The sequence below is a fragment of the Octopus sinensis genome, linkage group LG10 (assembly GCF_006345805.1).
Source record: "Octopus sinensis linkage group LG10, ASM634580v1, whole genome shotgun sequence".
Classification (NCBI taxonomy): Eukaryota; Metazoa; Mollusca; class Cephalopoda; order Octopoda; family Octopodidae; genus Octopus; species Octopus sinensis.
In genome coordinates, this window is record NC_043006.1 from 79,826,050 (window position 1) to 79,843,236 (window position 17,187).

General features: G+C 34.3%; 1 protein-coding gene across 1 annotated transcript; it reads left to right on the top strand.

Annotated features, from left to right (window-relative positions):
* Positions 1 to 6,880: 6,880 nt before the first annotated feature.
* Positions 6,881 to 9,389, top strand: LOC118765227 (probable G-protein coupled receptor Mth-like 11). Its single transcript, XM_036506966.1, has one exon. It carries the CDS (start codon positions 7,470 to 7,472, stop codon positions 9,387 to 9,389), a length of 1,920 nt encoding a protein of 639 aa, XP_036362859.1. The 5' UTR covers positions 6,881 to 7,469.
* The last annotated feature ends 7,798 nt before the right edge of the window (positions 9,390 to 17,187 follow it).

Below are 17,187 nucleotides of genomic sequence, written 5' to 3' on the forward strand. Positions count from 1 at the left end.
ACCCTCTGAATAAAGACAGTGTGGTTAAGAAGATCGCTTTGAAACTACGTGGTTTCGCGGCTAGTCTCATTGCACAGAATCTTGGGTAAGTGTTGACCAATGCCTTGTGAATGAATTTGGCAGATGGAAACTGTGTAAAAGCCCATCATATATATATATATATATATATATATATATATATATATATATATATATATATATATATATATATATATATATATATATACAGGGGTTGGACAAAATAATGGAAACACCTTAAAATTTCAAACTAATTTATTTTAATATGGGGTAGGACCACCTTTGGCAGTAATTGCAACTTGAATTCTACAAGGTATGGACTCGTACAAAGTTTGAATTGTTTCCAAAGGAATTTTTGTCCATCATTCAGCTAAAACAGTCTCCAGTTCTTGTAGTGATGATGGTGGAGGATATCGACTCCTTACTTGTTTTTCTAAATACTGTACTTTTGTGATCCTTTCTAATAATTCTCGTAAGAGTCCGACGGTCCCTATCTGAAAGTTTTAGTTTTCTTCCGGTGTTTTGTTTCGATGAGATTTTCTCCTCTTTCTCAAGGCTGTCATTACTTTTGAGACTGTACTTCTTGATACACCAAAGGTTTCGGCTGTTTTGGTTACGCTAGCGCCTGCCATACGAGCACCAACAATTTGACCTCTTTGAAAGTCGATAGATCTGTCATTTTAATGAATTTTAATTACCTTTTTCTGATGATATCTGAAAAGAAACAGCAATTTTAGCAAAACATATTAAGCAACACTAATAATAAAAAAAAACAACATAAAAATAAAAAAAAAAGCTTTTGACGGTTTTATAGATATTTCAAAATTATGATGCTATGATGCTATTATTTTGTCCAACACTTGTATATATATATATATATATATATATATATATATATATATATATATATATATATATACACACATATACACACATATATATATACATACATATGCACACGTATGAATACATACATATACATACACATATATTGTGTGTTTTTTTATCCGTGTTTGTCCCCGTTACTGCTTGACAATCGGTGTTGGTTTGCTTTCATCACTGTGACTTAGTGGTTCGGCAGAATAGATCGGTAGAATAACTATCAGACAAAAAAAAACTGATACATTAGCACTCGGGTCGAATTGTTCATGAAAAACCTTGCGAGCAGAACACTAAAACACACACACACACGCGCACACTCACACACACACACACACACACACACACACACACACACACACACACACACACACACACACACACACACACACACACACACACACACACACACACACACACACACACACAACATCCACATATTCAAACACACACGCAAGCAAAAACAGAATACACCGTTATAATAAATGTATGTAAGTAAACAAAAAATTACTTCATTTGTATTGTTTACAATACTAGGACCTAAAGTACAGGATACCGTGGCGCCATCTTATATATTGCGGAATAAAATGAAAAAGCTGTAGGAGATAATATTAAATGGCAACCTAACCTCCAAATCCCCGAATAGGTGTTAATGTAACTTGGAATGTTTTGCTTGAACATATGGTTTCTATGAGCTTTTCAAAGACTGGCATCACTAACGAATTGGATGGAGCAGAAGATAAAGTGTTGTGGAATGATCAGTATGTTGCTACAGTCCTCATTGCAAGCATAGATGAAGAATATGATGAAATGATAGGAAGTGGCACTGATGGAGTGCTAAATTTAGAAGAACAGCAAAAATTATTTGAAGAACCAGAAGCGTGGAATCGGATTACGATGGTTTTAAATGATAAACGCATAAAAAAAAAAACAAAAATAACATTTTTACGTATGCTAGAGTCTTCGCTCATAGAGGCGCAATGGCCCAGTGGTTAGGGCAGCGGACTCGCGGTCGGAGGACCGCGGTTTCGATTCCCAGACCGGGCGTTGTGTGTGCTTATTGAGCGAAAGCACCTAAAAGCTCCACGAGGGTCTGGAAGCGGGTGGTGGCGAGCCCTGTTGTACTCTTTCGCCGCAGCTTTCTCTCACTCTTTCTTCCTGTTTCTTGGGTAACGCTGCGATGGACTGGCGTCCCGTCCAGCTGGGTGTGTGTGTGTGTGGAACACATGCACCACAGAAACCGGGGCCATGAGCCTGGCTAGGCTTGAAAAGGGCGCATAAATAAATAACAGTCTTCTCTCAGAAGCTTTAAACAGAGGTTACTCAGCAATCGTGGCAGGCTGACTGGTTTTAGTGTTTGTTTTATGCGTTTTAAATTTTAGAGCTGTATAACATCCCTTGAAAAAACAAACACAAACAAACAAACAAAAACTATTGGCGTAGGCATGGCTGTGTGGTTAAGAAGATCGCTTTGCGACCATTCAGTTTCAGTTTCAATCTTTGTTTGGCGTCTTCACCAATAGTCTTCTTCTATAGCCGACCTATGCCTGTAAGTGGATTTAGTAGACGGAAACAGTGTGGAAGTCTGTCGAATGTGTGTGTGTGTGTGTGTGTGTGTGTGTGTGTGTGTGTGTGTGTGTGTGTGTGTGTGTGTGTTGTGGGCGTTTGTATCTCTGTCTATGTTTGTCCCTCTCCTCGCTTGATAACCGGTGTTGGTTTGTTGATACTCGCATAACTTAGCGATTCAGCAATAGAGAACGATAGAATAAGTACCAGCCTTTAAGAAATATATAAGCGCTGGGGTCGATTTATTAAAGATAAACTATGTTGTGTATACGAGGGTGATGGTGGCGATGGTGATTCGCATTATATTCGAGATTACATCGTACTACTAACCCTGCCCACCAAATTATAGTCTTTTGATAATCTCAGAAACTCTTCCTTGAAATTCCAAACATATCCAAGCACTCAATGATCGAAGAATGTGGGATCATGTCCTAAGCTTTGCGGTTATCAATTATTATTGTTTTACTTCTCAGATCGCTCGGTCTTGTTTGTTCTGGTAGATTCTGTGTGAGCGGACATCAGCCTGATGTCAGAGATCTCACAGGGTCTCTTTCTGTACATTATAAGCTTCGATACTTGGCTGTTAATTATCGTGGGAAACATTCAACATCCAAATACCAATCTCAAAATCTTAGCAGTCCCCAGCAGAGCAGTTTTTTGGGCTTACTCTGTTCTCATGTCAATTCCGATATCATCATCATCATCATCATTACTCAATAATAATAATAATAATAATAATAATAATAATAATAATAATAATAATAATAATAATAATAATGATGATGATGATGATGATGATATCGGAATTGACATGAGAACAGAGTAAACCCAAAAAACTGCTCATCATCATCATCATCATCATCATCATCATCATTATAAGGTTTTATACCAAGACAAAACAATTATTATTATTACTATTATTATTATTCAGTAGTTTTATTTTTATAGCGTGTTTCACTTCACTACCGAGCACAGCTCTGTGTGCCTTGGGTATGTGCTGTGATTTGTTGTGATGCTCTGATGGTTATTGTATGGAAAGTGTTCTGCGTAGGATGTGTGCAGTGCCTAGTAGTGCAATTTTCTGTATGTTATATGTGTTTGTAAGTCCTGGTGTTTTTGTTATGTATTTGTCTGAATATTTTTTATTATTATTATTATTATTATTATTATTATTATTATTATTATTATTATTATTATTGAGTGAAAGAGCAGTGCATGCCATCAAAGTGACACTGGGGTAAAATATACGAAGGCCAGTATACCCATCATGACTACCCGACTGATAAGGGTAGACCAGGTATATGCATCACAACCATATGTGTGCGATATGGTGATCTCATATCAAGATAAACAGCGCATGACCTTGCAGGTGAGGTTCAGTTAGAATTTTCTTCTGGTCGAGGATGTTGAACGAACCACCCATGTTTCCAAAGGTGAATTATCCAAACCTCTAAGAATTCCTTTCAACACACGGCTATGATGCTCCTCCACTACTTCTGCTCGTGGTCAGAGATGCACATATCGTCAGCCACTAAGGGACATGGTCAACTGGTTAAGGTTTTATACCAAGACAAAACAATTATTATTATTATTATTATTATTATTATTATTATTATTATTATTATTATTATTATTATTATTATTATTATTGGGTGAAAGAGCAGTGCATGCCATCAAAGTGACACTGGGGTAAAATATACGAAGGCCAGTATACCCATCATGACTACCCGACTGATAAGGGTAGACCAGGTATATGCATCACAACCATATGTGTGCGATATGGTGATCTCATATCAAGATAGACAGCGCATGACCTTGCAGGTGAGGTCCAGTTAGAATTTTCTTCTGGTCGAGGATGTTGAACGAACCACCCATGTTTCCAAAGGTGAATTATCCAAACCTCTAAGAATTCCTTTCAACACACGGCTATGATGCTCCTCCACTACTTCTGCTCGTGGTCAGAGATGCACATATCGTCAGCCACTAAGGGACATGGTCAACTGGTTAAGGTTTTATACCAAGACAAAACAATTATTATTATTATTATTATTATTATTATTATTATTATTATTATTATTATTATTATTATTATTATTATTATTGAGTGAGAGAGCAGTTCATGCCATCAAAGTGACACTGGGGTAAAATATACGAAGGCCAGTATACCCATCATGACTACCCGTCTGATAAAGGTACACCAGGCGCATGCATCACAACCATATGTGCGCGACATGGTGATCTCATATCAAGATAAACAGCACATGACCTTGCAGGTGGGGCCCAGTTTGAATTTTCTTCAGGTTGAGTAGCCCATCCCGCTCAAACGGTCCCCGAATAAGGGTTGTTTAAGGATGTTGAAAGAACCACCTATGTTTCCAGAGGTGAACTATTCAAACCCCAAAGCATCCCTCTCAACACATGGCTATGATGCTCCCCCACTACTTCTGCTCGTGATCAGAGATGCACATATCGTCAGCCACTAAGGGACATGCTCAACTGGTTAAGGTCAAACAACTGACAAGCAAATCTGTGGTATTGAGCAGAATATTTGCTGTAGCCCATCTTTTATACCAAGACAAAACAATGTACATGATAACACTTCCAATCAGTTAAGATCAGAAGCCATGAGAGCCACTGCCTGGTACTGCATCAGGGCATTTATTATTATTATTATTATTATTATTATTATTGAGTGAGAGAGCAGTTCATGCCATCAAAGTGACACTGGGGTAAAATATACGAAGCCCAATATACCCATCATGACTACCCGTCTGATAAAGGTACACCAGGCACATGCATCACAACCATATGTGCGCGACATGGTGATCTCATATCAAGATAAACAGCACATGACCTTGCAGGTGGGGCCCAGTTAGAATTTTCTTCAGGTTGAGTAGCCCATCCCGCTCAAACGGTCCCTGAATAAGGGTTGTTTAAGGATGTTGAAAGAACCACCCATGTTTCCAGAGGTGAACTATTCAAACCCCAGACAATCCCTCTCAACACATGGCTATGATGCTCCCCCACTACTTCTGCTCGTGATCAGAGATGCACATATCGTCAGCCACTAAGGGACATGCTCAACTGGTTAAGGTCAAACAACTGACAAGCAAATCTGTGGTATTGAGCAGAATATTTGCTGTAGCCCATCTTTTATACCAAGACAAAACAATGTACATGATAACACTTCCAATCAGTTAAGATCAGAAGCCATGAGAGCCACTGCCTGGTACTGCATCAGGGCATTTATTATTATTATTATTATTATTATTATTATTATTATTATTATTATTATTATTGTTATTATTATTATTATTATTATTATTATTATTATTATTATTATTATTATTATTATTATCATTATTATCATTATTATTATTATTATCATTATTATCATTATTATTATTATTATTATTATTATTATCATTATTATCATCATCATTATTATTATTATTATTATTATTATCATTATTATCATTATCATTATTATCATTATTATTATTATTATTATTATTATTATTATTATTATTATTATTATTATCATTATTATTATTATTATTATTATTATCATTATTATTATTATTATTATTATTATTATTATTATAATTATTATTATTATTATTATTATTATTATTATTATTATTATTATTATTATTATTATTATTATCATCATCATCATCATGCTTAATTACATGCTTAACTCTGCTTATTTCTGATATATATATTTCTGACATTATTGATGCTTGTTTAATAAAATGATATTTCAACATTATGTATGTTATTTATGATATTGATTATTTAATTATCTCTTAACATTTTATTCCAGGCAACCACAACTGAAACCCATATGTCCCTGGATGATATTTATATGACAAATACTGAGAACTCCATTAGAAAAGTCACAAAGCAGCAGGAGTATTTTGTTCTATAATAATTTGGACTGTGAGTGAAAGTTGCTACCAAGAAGCCAATAAGCATTCACTTTGTTATATATTAACTGCGAAGTAGCCACAGAGTATATTCCTGTTTGAGGAATGTGAACTAAAGCTTTATTAATTCAACCGTAGGTGATTGACACGATTTATTCTTGATAAGAATCCTATTAAACACTCAGCTTATTCAAGTGTGAAACCACGAATATAAATATCGTATTGTAATTATATCTTCTTGATTGTATAAGTGCTGATCAGAGCTTTTGATTAATTACTGTTGTTGTGGTTGCAGTTGTCTAGCATCGAGTCAACCTTGATTGAGTAGATCTTTTTTTTATCTCATCGCGCTCATTGGGCGGTAGTAAAAGGATTAGTGGGGCTGCGACATGGACTTTCTTTTCTTGGGTTCTTCAACGTAACATTTTCACAGAGAGAGAGAGAGAGAGAGAGAGAGAGAGAGAGAGAGAGAGAGAGAGAGAGAGAGAGAGAGAGAGAGAGAGAGAGAGAGAGAGAGAGAGAGAGAGAGAGGGAGAGATAGATATAAATAAATAGATAGATAGATAGATAGATAGAGAGAGTGAGAGTGATAGAAGGAGTTATCACTTGAATGTAACTTTATTGCCTATGAAGGAATGATAAGCAAAGCAGGCCTCCGCAGGATTTAAATACATCGCAGACAATCGAAACAAATACAGCAAGGTGTTCTCTCTGACGCTCTAACGACTCTGCCAATTCGCTGCTCTAGTAGACATGAGATAAAAGGTATTCCAGCCTTGGCCAGCCCATCCTCTTAGAGATATCTAGAAAACTAAATTATCCAATGTCTTGTGCTTAGGTTAAGAAATGATCTGAGGGAGGGTGATTTTGCTGCTATGTCTGGTAGGTCGAGCGACCACGTAAAGGTTCCCTATCGGCTAACATTTGAAAGTATAGAGTAGCGTAGTTTGTTGACTTAAAGATTGATAATGAGTAACTATTCATATTGTATTCGGAATCATTGAACAATACTACTTTTTTGTTGCGAAAAAAATTATTATAATAGAAAGCAGAATTAATAATCCTTAAGAATAAACAATGAAGTGGGTTTCATTTATCCTCTACTTTTTTATAAATGCTAATTTATGTTTGCAAAGTAAGTATTATGATGCAACATCAGTTTCTTGCTCAGAATGGGAGCTATATCACAAATGTTCGTGTCAACCTGAATGTCACTTGTTTAAGAATTGTTGTTTAGACCTAGCTAATCGTAATGTTTCTCATAGTCAAAATATTTCTGCACAAAGTTGTACGAAACTGAAAATTGGATATTACATTGCCCTTGACAAATGCCTTCCTAGTTACCCTATTAAAGAATATGTGAGCAGATGTGAAAATTCTGTTGATGAAGATTATATCTTGAAAGTACCAGCTTTCGGGAAAGTAGACAAAAGATTGTACAAGAACTTATTCTGTGCTTTGTGCAACGATCAAGAATACATCTTGGGCAAATCGATTTATGAATGCGATGTGAATGATATTACATATCAGCAACTTTCAAGGTACCTTTCAAATGGTACATGTACCTTTTATTCATTTGATGTCCCAGATATTACATTTATTAATAATCTACATGAATGCTTATACGATATTTCGAATTGTTCTATAAAAGAGCGACATGAAAATAGATCGGAGTTATGTGAAACAAATTCTATTTCACTGGCATCTTCAAATAAGTACCGACACTGTGCTTTATGCAGTGCCTTAAACACTACATATTTTAATTCAGGTCGCAAAACGGTTGAAAGAACCTATCCATTGACTATAATATTCGACCACAGCAGTAATATATTACAATACATAAATGCTATTCAAGAGAGTGTCGACACGAATAGAAGCGCAGGAAGGCATGAAACAATTCTCTGTAACAGTGATTTATTATTTGATGTTTATCAAAACCAGTGTCGTTCAGTTTTCTTCTATTCACTCATGAATTGTATTGCAGTGAGACTAAGTGATGATGAATATTACCTCAATGATGAAGGTCTGCTTTATTTGAATAAAACTCAACGACTACTGAACAGAACAGAATTCAGCCAGGACACTCAAGGCATAAGTATCTGCATAGATAAGGACTTCGGTGCAATATCAAAATATGCTATATCTGAGAGTTATATTACATTTATAGGTCTTACTATTTCTGTTCCTGCTCTACTAATAACAATTGTAACTTATCTCTGTATACCTGAACTACGTACTTTACCAGGTAAATTCGTAATCAGTCTTCTGTCATCGCTGTTGTTGGCAGAGGTTTTGTTTCTTATTTCTAGATATGTACCTCCGTATACTATTCAATGTATTTTAACAGCTGTTTTGATGCATTATTCTTTCTTAGCATCGTTCTTCTGGATGAATGTCATATCGTTTGATGCCTGCTGCACTTTCTCAGGATTCATGCAATTTCATATTTCTAATCAGGGTAATAAAAAACTTTTACCGTATTCTATATATGCATGGATCAGTCCACTTATAATTGTAACTATGTCACTCCTACTTGAGTATATACCAGAAAACAAAGCAATTTCGCCAGCATATGGCAAGGGTATATGTTGGATTACAAATGGAAAGTGTTTATTATTGGTGTTTGGAATTCCAGTGATAATACTGTTAATACTTAATATTTTAGCCTTTATTTTTATTTCAAGAGGCCTCCGTTTAGAAATGAAGCGTTCTGCAAAATATTTAATAAGTTACCATAATATTCACTTCCAAATTTTCTTCAAGCTCAGTCTTGTTATGGGTTTAACATGGATCTTGGGATTCCTGTATACATTCACAAAAATCAGTGAATTTTCTCTCCTTTTCTGTATCTGTAATTCATTTTTGGGATTATTTGTTTGTTTTTCTTTTCTTTCCACAAGAATAATAGCTAAAAAATGCCTGCAGTTTGGGAATTTCTCGAACATTTCTACTTTTTACTGTACATCACCATCAGCATCTGAAAAAAATATCCAATAAACAGCATTTGTTAACATACATTTGGTTTATATTTATTATTTACTCGGCGCTCTTAGCTTGAAAAGGGGTCTGTTATGCGAATTGACTCTTGTTAAGTTTGGCGTTCGATGAGACGATTGTTTGGTCTCCTCAGAAATAAAAAAAGACTGAAGATTGTGTACAAGAAGCCAGTTACCTGACATAAGAAGTGCTATTGTTTGCTGAATCTGTGACAGCGTTCTAATTGGCAAGGAGATTTTTTTTTAAAGTTTTAGCTTTCAGATTTTATGCTTTAAGTTCCATCCGTTTTCCATTACATTCCATTCTGAATTGAGATTCCACAACAGATTCAGTGAACGACCTCCCTCGGATAATTGACTTTTGGTAACATACCCCCATCACTCATAATATGAGAAAACAAAGCAAAGATTCAACAAAAAGCGGACATATTTAAGAAATTGAATGAATATGGATGAACACTGCTGAAATTGTCAATTAAGACACTGCCACAGACTGGATGAGTAAATTGTAAATAAACCGTTAAGATTAACTTCGTCTATGATCGCAGAAATAACACGCTAGAAACACGATTAAATTACATTTGTGATATCAAAGATCAGTGACAGCAATTAATTGGATTATTATTGATTGCATCTATTATTCAGCTGTTTACGTCATCTTCGATGTCCTTTTTTTTAAAGCATTCACGACAATTGTTTGCACACCATGCAAAATGGATTTTTGATTGTTTTTAAGAAAGCTCATTCATTTTTCTGACAAATCCTTTTTGCCTATCGACATCTTTGCTATTGAAGCGTTTGATCTTTTAAAGCATGAACTCGAAAATACAAATCTTAATTCGATCGACGATAAACACACACACACACACACACACACTTATTTTGAATATGACGAGTTTGAGAAATTTGTTTCTGCTGCTGTTGCTGTTGAGCGAACGTTCTTCGTCCCAGAGCTCGCAAGATGAGAGAAGTCAGAAACGTGGTCCTTTTCTATTCGTAAGACCCGCAGAAGAGAAAGCAGGTCAACTCCCGACACCGAGAGCATCGACGGATGGATGAATGCGCATCCAGGCTCAGCGATTGCGTAGGAGGTCGGAGACAAGAAACAGGAAGAAAGAGTGAAAGTTGGAGCGAAAGAGTACAACAGGGGTCGCCACCACCCCTGCCGGAGCCTTGTGGAGATTTAGGTGTTTTCGCTCAATAAACACACACAACGCCCGGTCTGGGAATCGAAACCGCGATCCTCCGACCGTGAGTCCGCTGCCCTAACCATTGAGCCATTGCGCTTCCACTGTTTCTGCTTCTCTGAATCACAGTGATCAACCCGCCTGTAATATTAATGTAAAGAATTCAGGGTCGATAAAATAAGTACCAGTTTCGTACGGGGGTCGATCTAATCAACTTAAGCCCTCCCCGAACTTGCTGGGCTTGTGCCAAAAGTTAAAGCTTTTATTACCGTGACTGGGAGGCAGCGAGCTGACAGTACCGTTAACACTCCGGAGAGAATGCTTAGCGACATTTCTTCCAGCATTACGTCCCGAGATCAAATTCCGTCGAGGTTGGCTTTGCCTTTCATCCTTTCACATTCGACGAAATACGTACCAGCTGAGCACTAATATCAATGTAATCGACTTACCTTCTTCCCCAAGATTTCAGGCCTTACATCTAGAGTGGAAAGGATTATTGCAGGATTGGTGTACGTCTGTCATCATGGTTGATGGAAGTCAGGTGAAGAAGAGGGAGGAGGGAGGAGTGTAAGCAAGTGAATGTAATATTTGGCCAATTAATAGTGCTTCTGATTTAGGTGCGAGTCCAGTAGTTTTGAGTGGAGGTAATTGGTGGATTACATCGACCCCAGTACTTGATTGGGATTTTATTTTCTCGGCCTCGGACGAATGAAGTGAAAAGCTGGCCTTGTGTACATTTGAACTTAGGACATAAAGAGTCGGAAGAAATACTGCAAAACGTTTATAGCACTAATTTAACGATTTTTCCAGCTTATAACATTAAAATGATTTATTGGAAATTTGAGTAAAATATTTTTTATACATACTTGCCTCACATATAAATGGTGCCATTTCTTATTAATATTTTACGAAAAGTTAATTTTGTTTCGAATGTTAGTATTAGTCATGAATTTCAGGTACCAAACAACAGTTTTCTAATGTTATTTGCTCAACTTTAACAACTCATTTGCCTTGTTCCTGAAATTACACCGGTTTGTTCATCGCAATTGAAAAAACAACAAGAACAAAAACAAGAAGATATGTCTATCTGATGAAGCCTCATTATATTTAAACAGTATTTATTCTCGAAAAAGTTGTAATTTATGAAATGTGCCATTTGTTTGTATAAAATAAAACAATTGAATTGAATTTATCATTTAATGATTAAATTATTTAGTTGTTCACTTTATTATTTTGCTTTGCATTTCTAATTTATATTTATACATTGACAAGCTGTATGTTTATCTTATTCATTTACCTATTTGTTAAGAGCGATAGTTCATAACATTGTTATTTATATAGGTAAAAAAACCCGGTAAATTCTTTGGATATTTAATATCCATTAGGTGGTTATTTAACACCTAACTATATATATATATATATATATATATATATATATATATATATATATATATATATATATATATATATATATATATATATATGTATATATATATATTCGGAAGAAAATACAATAGAGAAACGCGTCATGAACCACTTACACACTTTTAGGAATAGATAGAAATCTAATTCTACTGGTTTAAGTGAATTTATTTGGCAATTAAAAGATAACAATATTGAAGTTGGTCTTAAATGGAATATAAAAGTTTCCGCATCAGCTTACAAGGTCAATAATAAAAAATATCTTATTTGTATAAGGGAGGCATTCCATATTCTTTTGTCTAGGAATACCCTACTTAACCTAGGAAACGAGAAAAGTACACCCTTTGTTCACATGGGACAATATGTATTTTCCAAATTCAAATAATATATAGATTTGTTGTCTTTCTCACTATAATATTTGTACACCCCCGCTAACCCCTAGCTCCACTAATATTATTGTAACTTACCTTAAATGTGATACAATTATCTCTGCACTGTTTTACAAAGTCAACACTAAAAATAGTTTATATTTATATAACTAAAGTACTATTTATTCTTTCATCCAGGAATACCCTATTATATTCTTTTAAATGAGAAAAGCGTTCCATATATTCACTTGGAAATATAAATATCTTTCAAATTTAAGCATTCATTTATTTAATTCATTATTTAATTATATAATCATTTTATCATCTCCCTCTCTAGAATCAATTTTTTTTATCTCTCCAATTAGATTGCTTGTACATACCCCTATAATCACTTACTCCAATATTAATAACAACCCCCTAACTTTTACCTAACTAATAAACTACCAACATTAATATACTCCAAGGGCACTGATATTGTGTCTAAAGCCAGCTAGAGACGACAATCTCTTGGGGCTATAAAGCTACAGTAACACCCACTCCCCAATGTGGTTAGCCATGATAAGATGGCTTCTATACTTTACATTATCGAGCGATTACTGTTTCAATCTCATTCTGAGATTTAATTATGGTTAATATCTAATTCTATTACAATCTTATTACACACAAGTCTTAACATAATATTATAATAATTAATTCTACTGTTTAGCATATTGTACACACAATAAATATTTTTCTACCAATATCTTACCATATACATTTGCTAACTTTTATATCAGTTATCCACTATTACAGCATTGAATAGCTACACTTGATAATATTTGTATCTTTCATTTTCCACATAACCATTTCATTAACTATACTGATAAATCTTTAACTGCAAATTAACACATGATATGCATTCACATTATATTTATATATAATCTGTATATATTCAATTTTCCATCATATGTATATATATATATATATATATATAATATAAATTAGAGAAAAAAAAAACACTATTATGCAATTCAAACAATGATAGACATAAACCAATTCATAAATAAAATATATTTTTATAAAACATAACTAGACCACAAAAAGTATAGTTTTTGTGATCTAGTTATATGTTTTATAAAAATATACTTTATTTTTTATTTATGATTTGGTTTGTTTATGCCTATCATTGTTTGAATTGCATAATAGTGGTTATTTTCTCTCATTTATATATTATATATTTATATTGCGAAATTTGATTTAATACTAAATTGAATGTTCCCTGTAAGTTTGGAGTTATACTCCCTATTATTATTATTATTTTTATTATTATTATCATTATTATTATTATTATTATTATTATTATTATTATTATTATTATTATTATTATTATTATTATTATATATATATTCTTGTATACTATTTAATTTAATTATTTTTAATATTATCATATTACTCCCCCACTAAAAATATTCCTAGTATCTTTGCACTAATCACACATAACAACTAAACTATTATATACCAATATTAGCCATAAAATAATACTCAGTCTGCCGAGTATTATTCTAAAATACAACAGAATCTAACTGCAACAGATTCTAAAATACAACAATTAAAAACTTAATGGCATATTTTTTTCTACCCCACTGAAGAGATTTTGCCTAATATAATGATTTTAATAATTATTATTTAATCTATTAAGCTTAATTGAAACAGGTGTAAGGGACTATGTTTGATTTTTGCAGATAAATTTTTATTAAATATTTTATCCATTTTCTAACTTTCTTATATATATATATATATATATACAAGAAAATGAGGTGACTGTAAAATACTTAAAAATGGTTAATTACCTATGTGTTCCAATGTAGGAATTGGTAAGGAGATTACGCTTTCAAGAAGACAGAGCCCTATATCATACGAGAATCGGTAAAGAATTGATAGAATCAAATCATTGAAATGTGGTTCAAGTTCTGATCTCAATCCAATAAAACATATATAGAAACCTTTCGATAGAAGGTTGTGAGCAAGACCATCAAATATTACATCAATGACAGAACTGAAAGAAATAGTGTTGACTGAAGGGTGGGTAAGTGTAGATAAGTCTGTCATTAACAACTTAATCAAATGGATGCTTGAAAGCAGGAGTGTTCTCTACCAAGCTTATAAGTTATTGAAACAAAATTTTATTAATTCTGGTTAATTTTTCATGAGGTTTTCTTTCACAAGTTAAATAATGTTGCATTTTATTCCCGTGGCTATAAAGTTATTGTAGGCAGCTGTATAATACAACATGGCAAGTAATTCATAACGGTAATTCATGAAATATAACAAATTGTATAACGCATATCACTGATATTTAATAAAACAGAATAATTCGTTATTAAATATAACAAGATGTGTAATATTAACAATAGTGAAATGTAAGAAAACCTGTAAGGAAATGTTATACAATACAAATAATTACGTAATTCAGGGCATCTCATACTGATGGAACATACTTTATTTGTAATATTTATAATTTATTTATATTACCAGATTGAGTCAAAAGTTTTTTTCTGATTTTCTCTGTTGATTTTTGCCAACTTATATCGTCATGTTACATCATTAATTTGATACAACTTTGTTATCCAATCGTTGCTGAATAGTTTATTCTTGTTTTTAATATATAGCATATAAACAGTAATTGTTTATTCTTTATTTTACACCTTTGATAATGAGTGGTGAAAAAATTGCAATTTGAGCCATTTTACGCTATCTGTGGAGAAAAGGACTGAGTGCAAGGGTAGATTCAACAGAAATTAATGAACTGTCAAAGAACGTGTGGGAATAAAATTTCAAGGAAGGTGACACTAGCCTCAAAGACAAACACAAGTCAGGGAGTCTTCTGATATGGAAAATGTTACCTTGCTTGAAATGGTTTCCCAACAGACAAGCACAAGCTCGAACATCGTTGGTAGAACCTGATCCTTCGTAAGGCACAATCAACTGACAACTCCATAAGCTCGAGAAGTTGTGGAGAAGTTCCCCATGAACTTACCAATGAGCAAGTTCAACGACGTGAGAACATTTGCAAACAACTGTTGGAGAATCCTTTAAATGTCCGTTTTTGGCGTCGAAATGTATCTGGGGACGAAAAATGGTTCTATTTTCACAATCTTAATAACAGAAATACGTGGCAGCCTTCAAGCCAGGCTTCAGAACCTGTTGTCAAATAAAGGTGGTTTGAATAGAAGGTCATGTTATGTGTCTGGTGGACTTTGAAGGGGTTGTTGCATTTTGAGCTTGTCTCAGATAGTCATGCTGTGAACATTAATTTTTATGCTCAACAACTGCAGCGAGTATAAGAAGCTTTGAATGCCTTCTACTGGCATTAGTCAATCGAAGACGCTCACCCCTACAGCATGACAATATCTCGGCACACACTGCCAATGGGTTTAAGCACAAACTTGAGAAACTTGTGCTGCCTCATCTTGCACCATCTGATTACCACCTTCTCCGAACTATGACCCATTTCCTGCACAGTCGGATGTTTTACAATGTAGGTAAGGTTGAAAACGTATGCGGGGAGTTTTTTTGCCTCCAAACCAGCCAAATGGTATAAGCATGGAATTGAGCTTCTAGCACAACGATAACGATAGAATATGATGGGATATATTTTGATGAATAAACGCTTTCTGTATGCAATTTGTTTGAAGCATTAATCAAAGATTTAAATTAAAAAAAAAAAACTTTGATTCAGCCTGCTAGATTTGCGTGTTCCAGTCCCAGTTATTTGTGTATAAAGTGTTCCCATTATTATGAAACACCTTAAGGTGATCTGGCAGAATCGTTAGTACGCCGGACAAAATGTTTAGAAGCATTTTTTCGAGTTCAAATTCCGTTGAGGTCGACTTTGTCTTTCATGCTTACGGAGTCTATAAATAAGTACCAGTTAACTGCTGGGTTCGATGTAATCAACTAGCTCTACTTAACTCCAAATTTCAGGTCCCGTGTCTATGGTAGAAAAGTTTATTGAGACACCCTGCATAAAACTACAAATGAGCATGACATGAAAGGTAAGCAACCTCGTCATGTAATGTAATAAAACTTGCAGTTAATGGGACCGAACATATAAAACAACTCTAATAATAAAAGCAGACATATTTAACAATACATGTAATATTGACTTCAAATTTTGGGACAAGGCAAACAAGTTCGGGAGAGGGGGTATGTCGATTATATCGACCTCAGTGCTCAACTGTCACTTATTTTATCAGCCCCAAAAAGACGAAAGGCAAAGTCGACCTCGGCGGAATATGAACTCAGAACGTATAAACGGACGAAATGCCGCTAAGCATTTTGCTCGGAGTGCTAATGATTCTTCCAACTCGTCGCCTTAGGATACACATTAATAATCCCTTCTACTATAGGCACAGGGCCTGATATTTGTAGGAGAAATTTGAGAGGAGGGATTAGTCGATTATATCGACCCCAGTACTCAGCTGGTACTTATTTTATCAACCCCGAAAGGATGAAAAGACAAAGTCGACCTCTGCGGAATCTGAACTCAGAATGCATAGTCGGACGAAATGCCGCTAAGCATTTTACCCGGAGTGCTAACGCTTCTTCCAGCTCGTCGTCTAAGGATACGCATTAATAATGATAATGTAGCGTAACTAATTGCATGAAGTATAATTCCATAAAATATAATATTTATATAATACAGTCTGCCATGAAATTTAAGCATTCAATGTAGGCGCTGAAGAATTAGAAATAGTAGTGTGATATAACACGTCAAGTAAGGTGCAAAGTTCTTTGATGTTGGAAGGAAAGAAAAGTAAGTAGTCATGCGAAAGTGACCCGC